The sequence below is a fragment of the Nilaparvata lugens genome, chromosome 4 (genome assembly GCF_014356525.2).
Source record: "Nilaparvata lugens isolate BPH chromosome 4, ASM1435652v1, whole genome shotgun sequence".
Taxonomy (NCBI): domain Eukaryota; kingdom Metazoa; phylum Arthropoda; class Insecta; order Hemiptera; family Delphacidae; genus Nilaparvata; species Nilaparvata lugens.
Window position 1 is genome coordinate 51,488,083 of NC_052507.1, and position 19,760 is coordinate 51,507,842.

The 19,760-nt window shown below is 32.6% G+C and overlaps 1 protein-coding gene across 2 annotated transcripts; it reads left to right on the forward strand.

Annotated features, from left to right (window-relative positions):
• The first annotated feature begins 218 nt into the window (after positions 1–218).
• LOC111061850 (phenoloxidase-activating factor 2) lies at positions 219–19,072 on the forward strand. 2 transcript variants are annotated; one of them, XM_039425787.1, is made up of 6 exons: positions 219–553; positions 5,984–6,204; positions 9,401–9,733; positions 12,586–12,854; positions 16,324–16,487; positions 18,099–19,072. In XM_039425787.1, exons 2-6 carry the CDS (start codon positions 5,993–5,995, stop codon positions 18,291–18,293), a joined length of 1,173 nt encoding a protein of 390 aa, XP_039281721.1. In that variant the 5' UTR covers positions 219–553; positions 5,984–5,992; the 3' UTR covers positions 18,294–19,072. The 2 variants fall into 2 exon arrangements, with proteins under 2 accessions (XP_039281721.1, XP_039281722.1); XM_039425788.1 differs by having other exon boundaries at positions 542–714.
• Positions 19,073–19,760: the final 688 nt, after the last annotated feature.

Sequence of the window (19,760 nt, forward strand, 5' to 3'; positions counted from 1 at the left end):
AAACCAAATATTGTATGATGTCATGGAATAATAGTGGATAAAAAGGTACGGTAACTAACTGAAATTACAGCTAAATGCAACTAAAGGCAATATATGTACATCATGATTGAAGTATAATTATTGAGGAATTGTGGAGAAAGAGATAGAGAGAATTGGACACACGAAGAAAAGAGAAATCATGAAAGCAAGGAAAACCTATTCGGCGTTGACTGAGTAAGATATTCGGTTATTAGGCATTGGAGGCGGGTCATCCTCTACTAAAACCAGTCTTCACTCTTCAGTGTAGCGGAGCTCTTCACTAATGAAGGTTGACCAGTGTTGTGATGTGCTTCTGATGAATCTACTAGAATTCCATTCATCTTTGTTCTGCAAATCTGTGCTATTCTTCAACAAATGAAAGTTTACCATCCACTTTTGAATGATTTACTATCACTGTAATCGGGAATCGACCTCCTGTGATGAGTCATTGATTGTTTTCAACAATATCTTATAAGTGCTTATCTTATCAGTGCTCGGTTCCAACTGACTCAACCCTCAGATTAGTATCAGTAAGGTAAGACAGCTGTTTCTATCATTGTTATTTTGACGTTTTCCGCTTCTAGAGTCCTTTAAAAACTTTTCTGTGGGTATTTTGTTAAATAACTAGGTGAAATTCTACTGTTCTGTGAGTTTTATTTCATAAAATAAGAAGATGTTGATTGATTTCGATTGAAGGTAAACATTGTCATAATGCTTTTAATTTTATCTATCTTAACATTTAAATATCACCTACGATTTCGTTCTTCAACAAAGGAATGCTGTTATTATTAATGTCGAAGTTGTTGAATATCGCTTTGAATTGATTGACTTGAGAGCTACAATATTATGATTATTATAATATTAAAAAGGGAGGTATGCTGGAATAAGTATATTCCCCAGATCCTTCATAACGATTTGGTATGATTAATATTAAATTAAACATTAATGACCTGAAGCTGACCAATTAATTAGGATTTACTCTCTTTACCGCACACCGAGGCTCGGTTGCATAAAAGCCCGTTTTTATAGTGATTCATTTCACAAGAACCAAAAAGAGGAGGTTTTTTCAGGAAGAAAGTTACCTGATTGGTTATTGTTAAATTAATCACGATTAAAATTTAACAAGCTTTTTTGCAACTGGCTCAGAGACTTTTATCTCACAGAGACTTTCACTGTTGTACATTAGGTACCGGTAGGCTTTTATATACTTTCAGTCACACACAATCTAACATGGAAACTTTGAGATAATATATACTGTAAGATATGACACATTATTATTATTTCTGGTTTAAAAAATCCAGATTTGAATGAATCTGGGTTGATAGTATAAATATTGAAAATCGTTAATTCTAGCACATGATTTTTTTGTTACAACAGGATTAGGCTAAATAATCCTATGTTAATATAATGTTAGTTTTACAATTGGACAATAATTTTTTAAACTACAGTACAGCTTCAATTATCCGAACTCCGATTATCCGAATCGCCAATCATCCGGATCACTTTTAGAAGGGAGTATGCAAAATTTCAACTATAATTTCTGCGAATTTTGTACATATTCAAGAAGCATCAACACCCTTTTAGCAAATTTTTATATATATAAAGTAAAGAATTTAACCGGTTATAATTTAAGTTAATAATACTGGTATATCTAATAGAGTTTTTCTTTCATCAATTTCCCGTTTTTTAGTGGGAAAATACAATTATCCGAATATTTGATCAACTGAATGGGGTCCGGTCCAAATGAGTTCTACTGTAGCTTATTTATATCAAACAGGACATATCCGCAGTTGTCACTCTACAATCTAAGAAGGTCTTCACTTTGAAGGAACTATATTTTCGACAATATTTCGTCATTAGTAGGCTAAAAATATTATTTTGGAGAATACTTGAACCTAGAAAATAATAGTAGCAGGATAAAAGTATATTTATATGATCTAGTTGAATTTGATATTGTTAATACATAAAATGCTTGAATACTGTACAATATATTGTAAAGGGGCCCTTACAATATAAATGCATAAATTAAGAAACTTCATTGATTAATTAAAAATAATTTTTTTTACCTTTCTGATGGCTCTTGAAGTGAAAGATGACAGTGAAATATAACATAAAATGTAAATTTATTACTTTACTTGTAACTCAAATACGAAAATCAATAAGTTATCATCAATAATTATTATTCTCAGTAGGATAAGCATTGAATGCAATTAAACTGTCAAGTAACAGTAAAAACCCGAGTTATTAATTCGATTACAATATGTATATTATTGTAGTAAACCTTTTCCATGGAGGAAAAAATTCCAATAGTCTTACTAATATTGAAATTTATGTGTAAACTGATGTCCGATTTAAAGATAACAGGACGACTACTTGAAATAAAATGAATAACTTTTTTGTTGTTTTTTTTCTGCGAACAATTATTTAGAACTTGGAATTTCCATGAGAAGTCAAGTGACCGTATCTTAAAAATACTAATTATTCATGTCTGGTGCAACTGAATTGCCTTGAATAGTGATTAGCACGCACACGGTGATTCCAAATTATATTGTTCTGTTAATGCGCTTCCAACAAGTAACATAAAATTTACATTTCACATACCGCCAAGTAAAATTGGGATGAGTACAGCGATAGTACTGAATAATAATGACGTTTCTGTAATTCCCCGGCTATTTTATGAATAAAATGATCAATGAATATTATTATCACTTACATGCAACTCGGAATCTCTCCTAAAAATTGAAAAAACTGAACCTGCAATTTATCAAGGAAGTACAATGTGTCATATATTGTATGAAAATAACATGACACGTATGAGTAGCTTAGTTACCGTACTTGTGAATAATTTTGAAATGTTTCACAAGTTTAAAATTTTTACCTCCCACGCCTATCCACGGTACTTTTTCAATATCGAATTATCTATTAATCGACTATTAACCCCAAAAATCTAAAATATCAAAAGTATACAACTAAAATATAATATAACTTCAGCTTATTATTTTATTATTCCTCATATATTACTACATTGTTTTTAGCTCTTGGTATGAATCAGCCTCCTCTTTTGCCGTTTTAAAAACGCTTGTGATTTCTCAATAAATCCTAAATAATTTGTCTTACTACACAGTGCGCTGATTTAACTTTTTATCCATTTTTGGCTTGAAGGTTCACTTTTTTCATCTCTAATTATTGGCACACTTGTGATCAATTCATGTGAATTTTAATGAAATTCATTATTCCCACAAGACGAATGAAAAATATAAATTTGTCATAATTGAGTTCTATAAAGGCTTTAATTTTAAAGGATCTTTACTTGAACTTGGTTTTTTATTTTTGCCGTCGTGTCAATGATAGATATGTTCAGACATTTTCCATGGAATCGTATAAATGAATATTGTGATAATAATATTATTGAATTCATATGAATATAATATAGGGTATTGTAATTTTCTTTAACTTATTACTATTTGAGTATTTCTATATTACTCGCAGCTAAGTTATAGTGTCAAACTAATATCATTCACTTGAGTTGCAAACAATCTCAATCAGATAATATCTTATATTTTATTGATAAGCCTCAAATATTAGAGCTGTATAGAGACTACTTTTCCATCTAGAAAAGGCTGTAGGCCAAAGGTATTTGGAAAGAGACTGGAATCTATAAAAACTGTAAGGTGAAATATACAAATTGATAGGATGAGGAGGAAAAACAAGTAAAAATTGAAAAAGGGACACGAAGATGAATAAATCCTGATTCAAATCCAGAAACATTGTGAAGACAACGTGATCAAATTATTAATTCCAAGTTTCCACAAGAGAGCGAAGTTAATTGATCCAATCATACGAGTTTCACAACAGAAATGAGAGTGAGGCATGTATAGGCTAACGTATCCTCTTGTCTTCTTGGCATCTTATTTCAGTACCTATGTACTCTATATAATTAATATGAGGAGTTTTGATAGATGTTTATCTGAAGCAATCTTCAAAGCTTTATTCTATGAAATAATTATTCAGTCAGTTAATAGGATTTGTTGCTTTAAACCAATTCCACACAGATGGATCAAATTTATTAATTGCAATTATAGCCGTATTTTTAAATAATTTTCAAGAGTGAGCTTGGATGAGCCAATAACACTTGGTTGCCGAGCATCCAACAGCATCCACTCAAGACATGCTTATTATACAGTAAATAGTCTTTGTTTGCCAGCAACCAAATCGTACTAGGCTTAACTTTTCCATTGAAATAATGTTCATTGATGCACATACAGATTTTTTTAAATCAGTCTATATCAGAGAGTGTATTTATTTTACAATTTTAATTCCACAGATTAGCTTTTTCGATCTGTACCGTACTGTAGGCTACCGTACTGTATTCGAGAATTTCTAGCAAGTTAATCCGAATCCCATCAAACTTCTGCAGCTGCCTAAAAGCTTTACCCTCGCACTATGAGTGCTACATTACTTTTTATTCATCAGAAGAAAATGTTTCACAGCCTACAAAGTGTTCAAAAAGATTGGTGGAAGTGGTACTGGGGAGAAATAAGTTGTATTCTAAAAGGAGATTAGCCAACAAAATTATATTGATGTTGCTTTCCATGACGAAACACTATATAATAACTTTGTTGTAGTAAAGACATTGTGTTACTTGTAAATATTTAAAAAAAACACTCACTTTTCTTGGAGTATTGTGGAATGCATTTCACTCCTGAATAGGAGCTTCTGGAGGCCGATGAAGCTCCTCTTCAGGAGTGAGATGCATTCCTCAATAGGTACTCCAACAAAAGTGAGTGTTTTATCAAATATTTACAAGTACGGAAACACAGTGTCTTAACTACAACAAAGTTAAAAAAATTATATTATTAGCCTACATGTCACATTCAGTATAAATGGATCATTTAGGTTACAATAGTGTTATAAAATAGTCTAGAATTTGCAAATAATCTTATTAACTATAAATCAGGGAATGCAATGTAGTTTTATCTTGTTATGGCGATATTTAACTGTGTAGGTATTGTACATTGTACTAGGTTGAAAAATAAATCTTATCTTATCGATGGGTGTTAGTGAGACATTTCATACACACAGGCAATATGTAGGGTGTATGAACAACTACAACTACAAGGGGTTACTGTACAACAATATCATATTTTTTGTCTTTAGCATAAATAGTAATACTAATGTTAGGTATCATTATCTGTCTAACAAATTTCAGGTTGTTGTGCTTATTAATTCACTTGAAATCATCCATTATTGTCTATTTTCAATAATTGTCTAGATTCAAATTATTTGTTTTTTATAATAATTTGTTTTTTATTCTAACATTCAAGTCTCAAGTTGACGTGAGAACTTCCGGTATAGCCTAGGTACACTATTTTTCGGTTTGTGATCCTTAGATAGGATACCTATACATGTATATACCTAATGTAAAAAAATGTGAGCTGTTTTTTGTGTTTTATTGTTGTCTTTCATGATAATTGTAGGTAGTGGAAAAGGATAAGTTGTTTTTTTCAATTCATTTAATAGTATGGTTTATTACTGTTTATTGTGTGTATCCTAATATATTATTACAAATTCTAAATTTTTCAAAGTGTTCAGTGGCCAGATTGATTTGCTACAACTGTATCGTAATATTGTCTGGTAATCTGCAATACTTTTCAAGTATAGAGAAATACTGTACGCCTACATGAATTGAAAACACACAATATGTTGTATTTTCTACTTTGATACTTTTATTGACCCATTTATCACTATAAGTACCGGAGGTAGGCTACGACAGGTAATTTGAACCGATACCGTGAGTAGTTTTTCTAATATTTTTCTTGAAATTATGATACCTCTAGTAGAGATAAAATAGGTTACGAGAATATATTGATTTTATTATCTGATCAATAATATTCTAAAGCATATATGATAACAGTTTCAATTTATCAGAGAATTATTAAAATTTTAATTCCTTTGTTTCTAATAGATTCCTGTGATGGTGCGTAAATTCCTGGTTGCCTCGATTCTTCTATTCTGCTCAACGTCAGGCCAGAACAATTTGCCAGATTACAATAGACTGGTGAAAGATGTGTTCCCCCCACCACCGGAGATGCCTATGAATCCAGACGAATGCATTTGTGTGCCGTATTACCAATGCGCCCTAAATCGAACAATTATTGATGATGGGGAAGGCGTCATTGATGTCAAGTATGTTGAGCATTTTCTCAAATATTGGATTCATTACCTAATAAATAAGAAATAATTAGCCTACAGATCTCTTTTTTAATATAGAATTATTTCAAATTTATAATATTTCAAGTAATCTGAGCTAGATTTATTATAATATATTAGCCGAGTTATACAGTACTGAAGTATCCTATAAGTTTTAAGTTTTGACTAGGCATTTGGGCCGACAAGACTGTACATGGGCTACATTATACAAAAAGGATAGCCATGTCACAATAAATTGAAATTTATTCACATAAAAATTAGATTGCCCAGATTTTACATGATTCTTTAAGACATTAACAATACATAATAGAGTTTTTCTAGATTATAGATCCATTTTTTGAAACCTTTTTTTGAGGTGGAAAAACCTTAAACAAGGCACCTAGTGGAAGCTGATCCACCTTGTTGGTGAGGGATATTATTATTTGTATTTAACAACCATTCTATAAATTTCGAATGAACAATATGGCATCTCTTTACAAACAGAAGTGGAAGTTTCAAAGCTTTTTTAAAACCTTACAACTGTTCAATTTAGCCTCCGGCTATATACTGTATTAGAAGTTTGAAACAATTACCTGTAAAAGATGTGCTACCTCCAACTGTTATACTGTATTCAGCCCAGTAGACAACCATACTCTCACACATCTTAAGCTACTGGGTTCTTGTTTGTGCGAAAATGCCATGCTCGACAACAACAGGGTTAGGATCTCAGATTGGGTGGATTCCAATTTGTCTGAATAATAACCTGAAAGATTATGTTCAATTATGTTTTAATGGGGAATGTTGAGTTTATACTTTTTTAAACTTTTAAATGGCAATATATGTTGAAATTATTACAGTCCAGTCACTATATAGGTACATTGGTGCATGCAATTTATATTGTAGTTCTGATTTCTTAATAATATATTATTTAGGTACATAAGAGAAGTCCAGAACCAATTTTTTCATGCAAAATTTCCTTCTGCTAGATACAGAGTGGCCCAAAAACCTCGTATTTTCGGTTAATTTTCCAGTTTTTAGCTATTTCTGCCAAATCTCGTAATCGGACTGAAAAATTTGCTCTCGCTTTTTTTTAGATTATAAAATTCTGAATAAACTGAGATCATTAGAACTCTCTACCTCCAATGAGTACTGAGTATGAGTATGAGTATGAGTATGAGTATGATTCTTCAAAAATTAGTGAAATTTGAAAAAAAATCAATTTTGATTAATTTTAGTTTTTGATCAACAATATCTTCCGACGATTGCCGATTGTTACCATTTATATGTAGAATTCAAAATCCCTCTGTACGTATTTTTGTGCTCTGCGCTCTACAATCTGAGATCAGGTATCACTCTGTATCTAGCAGAAGGAAATTTTGCATGAAGAAATAAATTGGTTCTGGACTTCTCTTATGTACCTAAATAATATATTAAGAAATCAGAACTACAATATAAATTGCAAGCACACCCCCTTTTTATGTCTATATTGACTGGTCGCAGTGTTTGACTCTTGAATATTTATTTATTTATTATAATTTTATGGCCTTCATTGGACCACTGTAGTCAGTATCTTCCACCTTTACTCCGTCCTCTCTCAGCCCAATATTTCTTCATTCGTTCAGAAATTAATTTCCTTTCCTCGTCCGAAATCACTCTTCCCATTCTGTGTCTGACTTTGATCTGCAGTCTGGTCTGTTTGTCCTTCAGGATTCTGATGTTGTCCGACTTGTTCTTCAAATCTTCGAATGTTATATTCAACTCTCTCATATCCTCCTTGAGTTCGTCAATCCATTTTATATTGTTTTACTTTTCCACAACTTTTCAATAATTCTTCTGCTTAGTCTGTCCTCCGAAGCTCTAATCAGGTGACCGAAGAAAGATATTCGCTTTTTTTTTATTGTACTTGTGACAGGTTCAATTTCTTTGTAAACAGTTTCGTTGGAAGCTAATCTCCAGTGTCCATCTACTTGATAGTTCTTGTTAATACAGGTTCTGATGATTCTTCTTTCGATTTTTAGTAATTTGTCTATTGCGATGGTATTGGTAGTTTTAAAGATGGTTTCACTTGCGTAAGTTATTACCGGTTGAGTGACTGTCTTGTAATGCTTCAATTTTGTGGCTATTGATAGTGATTTCTTGTTGTAAGTGTTCTTTGTGGCATACTGTGCTCTTCTCAACTTATTCAGTCTACTGTCCCACGTTCGATTCTCATTGAGATTGTAGGTTATGATTTCACCTAGATAGGTATTTGAAACTGTCTACAATCTTTATTTCTTGATCTCCTATACGGATTTTCTTTGCAAGAGGTGGATCAGTTAGCATGAGTTCTGTTTTTTCAAAAGATATTTTAAGGCCAATCTTCTGAGAAATAGTCTGTAGTGTATTTATTTGTTTCTTTGTTTCTTGAATATTGTTAGCAAGCAGTGCAAGGTCATCAGCAAATCCCAAGCAGTTCAAATTTATATTATCTCTAGAAGTTCCAACTTTGATATTTTTTGGATTAATCTTATACCATTCTCTCATTATATATTCCAGGGCACAATTGAACAACAGTGGCGACAGGCCATCTCCTTGCCTCAAACCTGTTTCTACTACAAAAGATCTGGACAGTTCCCCTCTGAATTTGATCTTGGACGTTGTATTCGTCAGTGTTAGCTCTATCATTTTTATAAGTTTTGGATGGAGTCCTAAGTGTCTCAAAATTTTTAACATTGATCTTCTGTGGATGCAGTCGTATGCTTTTTTAAAATCTATGAATGCAATTGAAAGAGGCTTATTTCGTCTTCTGTAGTACGCCATGATTAGTTTGAGCGTGATTATTTGTTCTGAACAGCTTCTCCATGGTCTGAAGCCACCTTGATATTCACCAAGTTCCTCATCCAGTTGAACTTTAATCCTGTTATATATGATCTTTGAAAAAATTTTGTAGGTGCAGTCAAGGAGAGAAATTCCTCGATAGTGTTTGACTCTTGAATAATAAGCACAAATAATAATAAAAGTTATTTGATCAGCTGTTCTAGCACACTTTAAAATTGTATAATATGAAATGTCAACAATGCTTGTCGTCGTCGACTGCGGAAGTTTACGCACAAACGATGATGCACCTTATAAGACAATAATTTTATGTAGTAATTCACTGCGGTGAAAATCGCTTTCTAATGAAGTATTTAAATATTATATTGATATGTTTCAGAACGAAACCAGACTGCGAAAACCCAATAGACGTGTGCTGTTGGAAAAACATCCCGCGCAACCCGCAGACTGCGTCGCCACCTGGGTATAACCCCCCTCCTCCGACGGTCAACACCCCACCTCCGCCGCAACAACAATGGCGGGGCTGCGGGTTTCGCAACGAGAACGGAGTGGCCGTGCGGGTGAAGAACGACGAAGATGGCGACACGCTGTTCGGCGAGTTCCCCTGGATGGTGGCCATCTTGCGGGAGGAGATGGGGGTCATGGTCTACCAGTGCGGGGGCTCCCTCATCCACCCCCAGGTCGTGCTGACAGCCGCGCATTGTACCATCAGGTAAGGATATTTGGTTTGACAATTGAGGAGTTGGGTGGAAAAAGGACCTGAGTCAAGAAATCAAGTTTTGCGTGAATTGAGTTTGAAATATTTAGTACACATCTTCATTATTTCATCAGAATGCAATATTCTTGCAAGTATTTGAACTTTATTGATCTTTTTATACTATTCTCAATGATATTATTCATAATTAGCCAGTAATCCAAGGCTAACTGATATTAATGGATATAAGGTGTATTATCTCAGGTCGTTTTTCCATAACCCTGGTTGTTACATGTTCAGAGGTTCAATAAAATGATGAAAAACCCGTATCAAGAGTAGTGATAATGATAATATATTGCTCATGATATTGGATAATTAATAAGTAGGTAATAAAGATCTAAAAAATGTCAATTAGAAATGAACAATTAAAGATGATATTTTCTTCTTGAACACGTTTCTTCCCATAATCAAGACTCTGGAATGTTACATGGTACTGTTCTGATTTTCGGGAATTTCATACACCCCAATGTTTTCAGCATCGGATTCTTTTTCAGGAGCGTCTTCTTTCATTATTTCCATCATCTAGAGGATAATTAGTTCCCTTGGATGTATTAATGATCTTCTTATACCATTCATTTGGTAGAGAGTTAGTTGGGAGGATATTTTTAATATTCTTTCCGAAGAATGGATGTTGATATGTCCAAAGCTCCGCCAATTTATGTAGATGCATTACAATATTATCTTGTATAGTTATTCCAAATTGCTTTTTTTTCTTATCATATACAGTTCAATAATTATTTTTCTTAGTCTATATTATGTAAATTCATCTATAATTTTGCTGTATTGTAAGCTATTGTATATAAGTGTCTAAGCCATTATATACTGTAATATACATAAGTAAAGTACGTTCAATCAATCAATGAATCAGCTTCTTCTTTTGTAAGGAAACAAAATAAGGATTTCACTGGCTGCTGGCTCACAGCTTGTCAGCTGAATAATTAATTATTTCAGGTTTGCCACACAAACAAAAAATGTTCACAACTCACTCATTTTTCAAGATACAACAACATTTTATGTACCAATCTGTTCAGAATTTAATGACGGATAGGATGAAGCGTGTTGCGGAAAAACGACACGAGTGGCCTCGGGTCGTTTTTCTACCCAGCTCCTCAATTATTTATTTGCAGTTTCAAAATTTATTTTTTACAATATTTTTTTACATGAGACCCTTAATTATTCAATGAAATGTTTAGTTCATTAATTTAAAATAATAAAGAAATAATTTATAAAAAACAATACATTTTTACAGTTTTGAACTTCATTTTCTACATTTTTACGATTAAAAGTTTGAATTTTATTTATTCCTCATAATGATAAAAATAATAATAATAATAAAATAATAATAATAATAATAATAATAATAAAATAATAATAATAATAATAATAATAATAACTTCAACTAATATCAACTTCTGTGTGACGAAATAAAGCAGATGTGGCATCAGGAGCGAGTCTACATAGTTCCCATTGTAATATCATCAACAGCCGTAATTCCAAAATCACTTCACAAATCCATAGAGCAACTGAATCTTTCACCTGACCTGTACACTCAACTACAGAAATCAGTTGTTTTAGACACCTGTTCAATAACAAGAAGGGTCCTGAACATCACGGAAAACAACAGTGAGGAAAACTAGTGACTATTACACAACACCATCATACCAACTAAGTGAAAAATAGTGGGACAAACAACTGCGACTAATATTTGTTTAATATGAACTTCAATAATACATTAATATTGTCAATAGTCAACAAATTACAACTGTATGTTATTGTTACATGTATAATACGAACTATATTCATCAGTCAACAAACTCAATAGTAAAGTGCGCTTACTTGACTTGGATCCGTAAGCACTCTAAAGACCAACCATCTGGTTGTGAAGAAGCATACCAGCAGAATAATAATAATAATAATAATGTTGTATTATATGCAGTTTTAAACTTTTCCCTACATACTTCAGTTTCTTCTAGGTGTACCTACTGTACCTCGTTTTTTGAAGTAGCATATACTGTTCATACTGTTGTACAATATGTTTTATTTTATGCTGTTTACGAATGGATTATTTTTTTACAAACGATTTCTATCAATGTTAAAAGATTACTTCAAAAAAGTACATAATCTAGAAAATAATTTCAATTATAAAATAGAGAAACACCGTTTGTATTTTCAAGCCCAGTTTATTTTTTCACTTACAGGACTACAGTTGCATGCTGAAGCCACTAACATATCATATGCTGTTCTCTGTTGATCAAACTTGAAACTGCAGTCCTGTTAGTAAATTAGCTGAATAAAATTGGAATTGATAATACAGTAGAATTATAGTGTTTCTCAATTATTTTGGAAAAGTTCCAATAGTAGGCCCATCAATATGATGTACACGGTATTCAATATATTTGTAATTTGCTGGCATTTAGATGGATGAAAATGATCACAATCCTATAATTAGTTGCTTTTCCTCTATTTAAAAATATTTATGAATGCCATTTTGATATAAGTCATTGATGATTATCAATATCAATGCTGCTCTATGTCATGTTCAAGGGAAAAAACTCTACCTTTATTATACTCCAAATTTCTACTTTATAAAGACCAGACCATATTAAGCGTTTTTTCAAGCATCTTCAGAGAGCGTTCTATTTTAAGAGTCGGCAGGACAGGATGGCAGGAAGCTCTCCGATTGGCTGATTTGGTTTCCGCAAAAAAAAACACTCGAAAATACGCTTAATATGTGGTGTGGCCTATTAGGGTGGATTCCACAATAATTTACATTTAAACTTTTCCCTAATCTTCGATCTATTTGTTTGCAGACGTGATCCAAAGAAACTAGTTGTAAGAGCAGGGGAATGGGACACTCAACGACAGAGCGAACTGATATCTCACCAACAGCAAGGAGTGATGAAGATAATTGCCCACAAAGACTTCTATTCAGGAGGACTCTACAATGATGTGGCATTGGTTGTTCTAAGTGAGCCTTTCACTATGGCCGAAAACATAAACACTGTTTGCCTGCCTCATCAGAGCACAGTTTTCGACGACCAGGAGTGTATTGCTACGGGGTGGGGCAAGGATAGATATGGTCAGTACTAATAATAATATATACTAGTATATACGGTACTTCAGATTTTTAGGATGTTTTTTCAACTTCTCTTGATAAAAATATATTTCTACTATCAATTTGTAATTGAGAGTGAAAAAAATTCACTCATATCAATAAATAACTGTTATTTTCTCAAGTAAATTCTACAATAAATACTTAATTGCCTATAGACAAAGTACATTGAGCGTTTAACTCACAAAGATAAATAATTATTGCTTTTTATCAGTATGGTAAGAGCATTTCATTCAATCGTTTTTTATTTAAATCGTACGAAACTATTTTCCCTACAAGAGATATTGTAAATAGAAAGCATATTTTGATTAATTTATTGTATTCAGTTATTTCGGATCAACTGAATGATTTATTTGACAGTATAAGAAACCTAGTAAATTAGGCCTATGCATAACTATGGTGAATTACATTAAAATATTATTTTAAATCAATCAATCTGAAAATACCTTGCTAACAGGATAAATTTCATTTTATTACAAAAACAAATTTTTATTTTGCTTACTTTTCTTCATCGCAGCAATTTTTTCAATTACATTTTTCTAATTCACATCAATATCCTGATACAACGTCATAGCAAAATAGTTCATTTTTATATATCCAGTTTGTATTATACTCATATAATCAAATTTTTATAGTCATTTGTATTAGAGGAAGTAATACTGATGTGCATACTGATGTGGCACATGGGACAATATACTATATGAGTCGTATAGTTCCAAAATGTGTCTTCTCCACTTTTTCAAATTTTTCAGGAATGACAAAAAACGTTTTGACGTATTACCACTATTGCTTGGCAGAAATTATGGTATTCCTAAGAAAGTATTTCTAATTATGAACAGTTCAGAATGTTGACTTTTGGAGTATTGCAAAGTTTGATCCACTTCAATTCAATTCAATTCAATTCAATTTTATTTTAATGTTATGCATCGTATGTAATACAATATTAACACAGGTCATAAACATTTCATCAAAACAATACACATCTTAAATACATTACAAATTTCACCTCAATATAAATGCAATATAGTCTATATAATTAAAAACAATGTTAATATCACAGATGGAATTATTGTAGTTGAATAAACTAAAAACAGTGGAATCAAAAGTCTCCATTACCTGAAAAGTAAAGATCATACAGTTAATTTAAATTTCAAGTTTTTACTTAATCACAATATTCTAATAATAAATTACTGAGTCAAAAGTTCACCAATGTCATAAAAACATCTCTCACTTAACCACAATTTCAATTTTTTCTTGAAAACTATTTCAGAATTCAGTTCTCGAATTTCAATTGGAATAGCATTATACACTTTTTTGGCCATATGCTGTGGGCTCGCCTCAAAAAACGTGGTTCTGTGGGCATCCAGTCTCACGATCTCCCTGTTGCGTGTGTTGTGAGAGTGAATGTCTGCACCAGTCGTCCAGCCACTTCTCCATTTCAGTGCCATACTCGCCAAAAAATAAATGTACAGGCAGGGAACCGGAAGAATGCCCGCTGTCGCGAATAAGTCCCTGCAAGGATGGCGTGGCGGTTTACGAAACATCACTCTGATGGCTCTCTTTTGGGTGAGGAAGACACGACGTCCATGGATTGAAGCTCCCCATGCAACTATACCATAAACTAAAAGGGGTTCAAAGTAGCCATGGTAAGCCATGGTAACAACTTTCTCATCAGACATCCTAACCAATTTGTGAAGAGTGTAAATGGCTGAATTTAATTTCTTTATAAGGATCTCTACATGTGGTCTCCAGGTCAGGCACTGATCAATGAATACGCCAAGAAACTTAGTGTTCTCCACCCGTTCAACAGCAGCATCACACATTCTAAATTGAAGTGATGCGTGTTCTTGTTGCTCTCTGATCGAAAAGTTAATGAAGCTTTTCTTTGAGACATTAACTAGAAGTTCATTAGCCCTGCACCATATTTCAACAACATATTTCAACATATTTGCACTTAAATTTGAATTAAAGAATGAATAAGGAACGTTCTGGAACAAACTTTGGAATAGACCTATTTTTGAACAAATTTGCATGGATAAGACATTTTATGGAACAGACTCACTAATTTGGAGAAGACTTTGTTTGAAAAGTGGACTGTAATAAAAACTAAGATTTTCATAAAAAATTCAACATTTTTATTATAGAAAACATCATGATGAGTGCCATATACCAGATGATGATTCACATATCAAGTTAATACAATATTATGTTGTTAAAAACAGTCTAGTTTGTTATATTGAGTTCAATACAAGATGTTTGTTATAGAGAATGTATTTTATTTCACATTTAAGATACAATAATGAGTATCAAAAGTGTAAAGTTGAGTACCGTATAAGTAAAATGTTATGAATATTGAACAATGCATGAAAATAATAAAAGGTACTAGAAAAGTTATTTTTAAGCATAAAAAGTTGAAGTCCTTATAAGTAAAACCTGAAGAGTAAAAAGTGGAAGTAATGAAAGTAGCTGAATTGGATCTCATTCATTCATATCATTATACAAGAAAAAATGTGTTCACGACTCAGACCCTGAGTTCTCTAACAACTCGATCATCAATGCTGTCTTCTTCACAACATAACTCATTCATGAGCCCTTGGTCATCTCCATTTTCTGTGGCAGATCCAGCAGGCAGCAAACGTCCTCATAAAAGGAGAGATGTGGAATCTCTCTCCATTTTTCACCAAAGTGCTTCAAGCTTATGTACATAATTTATTTTGGCAACTTTCACAGGATTGCCATCAGGCAGAGCATTGAGTTGAATATCATTTGTTGTCATTCTTGACTTCAATAAAGATTTTGACTGTCCAATGTCACTTCGATAAAGACTCTCACCCCTCACCAACAATTTTTTCAATTTATCATTCCGTGTGAGGATAATTCTCTTTGAATGGTTTATTTCAAAGTGCCATTTAGATGGCTGCAATTGAACTGGCCCAATAAAGCAAAAGAGTATTACTTTAACTTACTACTACATACAGTTTAGGAAACGATTGCACAATAATTGAAACTATGAGGTTTACCAACCGACAAGGAAATAAAACAATATTCTCAACTATATTTTCATAGAGCAACAATAAGATATGGATGAGACTTGATTTGGAATGAACTGTTCACTGAAGTAGCCATTTTTGGTTGATTTAGAAACGTTTTGGAATGAACTTGGAGAAGACATATTTTGGAACAAACTTGCAGAGGATAAGACCTTTTTTGGAATAAACATCGATTTTCAAAGCCCGTTTTTAATACAAGAAGATTTTTGGAACAAAATATCCACATTAATAGATGAGAAATTGACTAAAGAATGCGCTGGCATCAAAAACTCCATTTTGATTTTTGGTAAACAATAAAACACGTTTTGAAACTATACGACTCATATACGCCTATTTTATGATGAGTTTGAGATGGATGATTTATTGATGATGGATTTGTTTTACAGATAGTGGCGGTGAATACCAGACAATACTTAAAAAGGTGGATCTGCCGATGGTGCCTCACCAAAGGTGCGAGGAGGAGCTGCGGAAAACGCGGCTGGGAGCCAAATTCAGGCTGCATTACAGCTTCGTCTGTGCTGGTGGCGTCACCGGCAAGGATACTTGCAAGGTCATTTTCCAACTTTCAAATAGTTCGGAATCCTCCTAAAATGTTACTTTCATTTCAAAGCACAATAATTAGATATTGCTATTGTTACTATCCTCTATATATAGGCTAACAGTATTCATTATAATAGGAGGTGGACTAGTTTTGATGTGCTGTATCAGGACTCAAGTTGATGAAAGTTTTTGAAACTGCTTCGTTAATTCGAGTATAAAGATTTTCACGTAAATAGCATACTTATAGAAAAATTATTCAGTACCAACCTAAAGTTTTATCCATAGAAAATTCACAAAATGAATATCTCACACTCACTATTTTGTATGTAAATTTCATTGTATTTTAAATGAATAAATAAATTTGATTTGATTTGAGTAATCTATTGAAATTTGTCAAAATTCTAAGAAGTATTTAAGAACGAATAATTATATATGAAAAATGAATAATTAATTCAAACTCAAATTTAATGATTTTAACTAAATTGATTAGTACGGTACTGATTTTGTAATTGGATCTGATGAAATAGAAATTTCAGATAAAACCGGTTTAACAAACCGGTCTGTATCAATCAACTGGAAAATATAAAATTCATAGCAAGTTTTTGAGGGACTTACAATAACTTTTTAAAAATTGTAACCTTACCATATTATAACTAATGGTAATTTATATTTATATGCTAGTTATTAAAATGAACATTGAATTGTTGTTGTTGGTTATCCATCTTGTTTTCACTGGAATTATTACTATTGTACCTATTCTTATATAACTTAAAAGTGAAAAAAACACTCACATTCTTTGGTGTGGGGATGACCGTTTCGTGCTGGTGTTTCCCATCTCAAGCCAAACAGAAACTAAAGTATTCATAAGGTTATGCGGTTAGTATTTGGTCAGAGTGGGGGTGGAGGGGAGTTTTGGCGGTTGATGGAGGAGGATTTGAACGAGTTTGTTCAAATCAACTTTTCCTCCCACACTCTGTTTGACAAACTCATTTAAATCCTCCTCCATCAACCGCCAAAACTCCCCTCCACCCGCACTCTGACCAAATACTCACCCTCATAACCTTATAAAAACTTTAGTGTCGTTAGCACGAAACGTGAGTCGCCACACCAAAATATGTGAGTGTTTTTTTCACTTTGAAGTTATTATAAGTATACAATTGATTTTTTATTGGTACTATACCTAGTTAGTGTCATCTTTCCCAATTTTAGTGTCATCACACCTTGTCAATGAAGAACTTAAGATGATTGTAACGATCTTAGTTGGGCTCCAAACCACAGAATTCGAGAAAATATGAGGGACTACTTACTTACGAAGCGCTGCAGCCCTGTGTGGACCTTGGCCTCCTCGACAATTCGCCTCCAATCATCTCGCTGGCATGCCCGCCTCTTCCAATTTCTCATTCCCAAGCACGATAAATATTTCTCCATACCCTGAAGCCTGCGTGTTCTAGGGCGGCCTCTTTTCCTTGTTCCTTCCATTCTTCCAGCAAATATGAGGGATTATAAGAATATAATACTGAACTGAACAAGTGCTATAAACATTGATATTTCTCTATTGATATACCTTATGCTATTGGAAAACTTTGGAAAAATGAGTAAACATGTTGGAAATATGTTGCAGGGTGATGGTGGAAGCCCCCTAGTTTGTCCAATCCCGGGCACCAGAGACAGATATCAGCAAGTGGGCATAGTGGCCTGGGGTATCGGATGCAGTACCACTGTTCCCGGAGTATATGTCAATGTACCTGGATTTAGGGAATGGATCAATTTGCAAATGAGCAATTTGAACTTGAATACTGTAGCTTATACGTTTTAAATGACTCGCTTTTCCAGGAAAAGTCAGAGTAGGTTTAATGTAATTGTACAAAAATATTATAATTTATTAAGATAATGTCGAAATAAGATATTTTAATTGATCTGTGTTTTTAAATTATTTAAATGTATCTTGCTAAGCTTTTAGAAACTATTTTAAAGATGAATATATGACCCATGATTTTTTTTTGGGTTGACATATTAAATATTTCTTACAATTAAATTTTTTTATTGATCAGAGAACTTTAAAACTCTGGTTGATGAGTTTTTAACTTGAAATTGTACGTGAATCGAATGATCTATTTAAATAATCTCTTGACTATTTTGGTCTAATGTCTGTTGTTTTTACTCTAATAGTATGTACAGTATAGTAAGCTTTTATGAATAAAAAATGTAAATCAATGTTTCTATTATTATCATCATGCCATATTACAGTCTCTAGGAGTAAGGTACACAGTCACAGTAGTCTTGAATTGAAGAAATTATTCAATTTCACATCTTGAGGCCATCTCAAAAGTTATTGAATGTGTTTAATTATGTAGAATCAAAGAGGAAAGATAACATGAGTAGATATTCCATGATATAGGGCGTTTATATTCCAAATTTTATTGGTAACTCAAGCCGATAGTCCAAGTAGTTCATTTTCATGAAACTATATGTGACGCTGGTAGTAGTTCTTACAGTCTCATCCCGATATTATTGTCCTGTACTAAATTTTCTATGTTTCATTGAAGGACAACACAAGTTTGCAGTGTTAAAGACTGAAGTGGAGAATAAAAAAAACACAATTTGTACTATGATCGTCAGTATATGTGAGCAAATATCACAATTTATTTAAATATACAGCAACTATAGCCCGCTTCGCTTGCCTTACCCGTCTAGCCAGGGGGCTCCGCCTCCAGGCTCGTCTAGACTTTCAGGCTAGCTCCAGTCACCAGGTTCTTTGAATTACGTAGCGCAGGGATGAAAAACTTCTTTTTTATCAGAATTATGGTTAAGATATCATCAGAATTATTGTATTTTAATTCAACAGTTATTTAAAATTTAAAACAGGAATGATGTTGAAAACTCAACAAACATCTATATCTAACCCTCTCAAATTTAGTTGAGTAATGTATAAAATGCATTGAAATCTCAATGAAAACTTGAGCAAAAAGAATAACTCTACGGTATAGCCCTACTCCTAAAGCTCATTGTAAACAATATGGTATTGTTTTATTGAATAATATTTATTTCCATTATTAATTGATATGATCTAGTATTTTTGATAAGAGATGTTTCAGCTTTACAATTCTACATATTTTATATTATGTGAAATAATTATTACAATGTGAAAATAAATTATGTAAAACTGACAACATCGTCTTTCTAATTTCTTTTATTATTAGAGAGAGTCCACATCTTTGTATCTTGTGTAAATATTCAAAACTGTTTAGATCAATAATAATTGGAGTTCTTTTAATTATATATT

Bases quoted from the DNA above. Each gene is read 5' to 3' on its own strand.
- LOC111061850 (XM_039425787.1), top strand. From the start codon at position 5,993: ATGGTGCGTAAATTCCTGGTTGCCTCGATTCTTCTATTCTGCTCAACG. The intron at 6,205-9,400 runs GTATGTTGAGCA...GATATGTTTCAG, and splicing joins GAAGGCGTCATTGATGTCAA to AACGAAACCAGACTGCGAAA. The intron at 9,734-12,585 runs GTAAGGATATTT...ATTTGTTTGCAG, and splicing joins GCCGCGCATTGTACCATCAG to ACGTGATCCAAAGAAACTAG.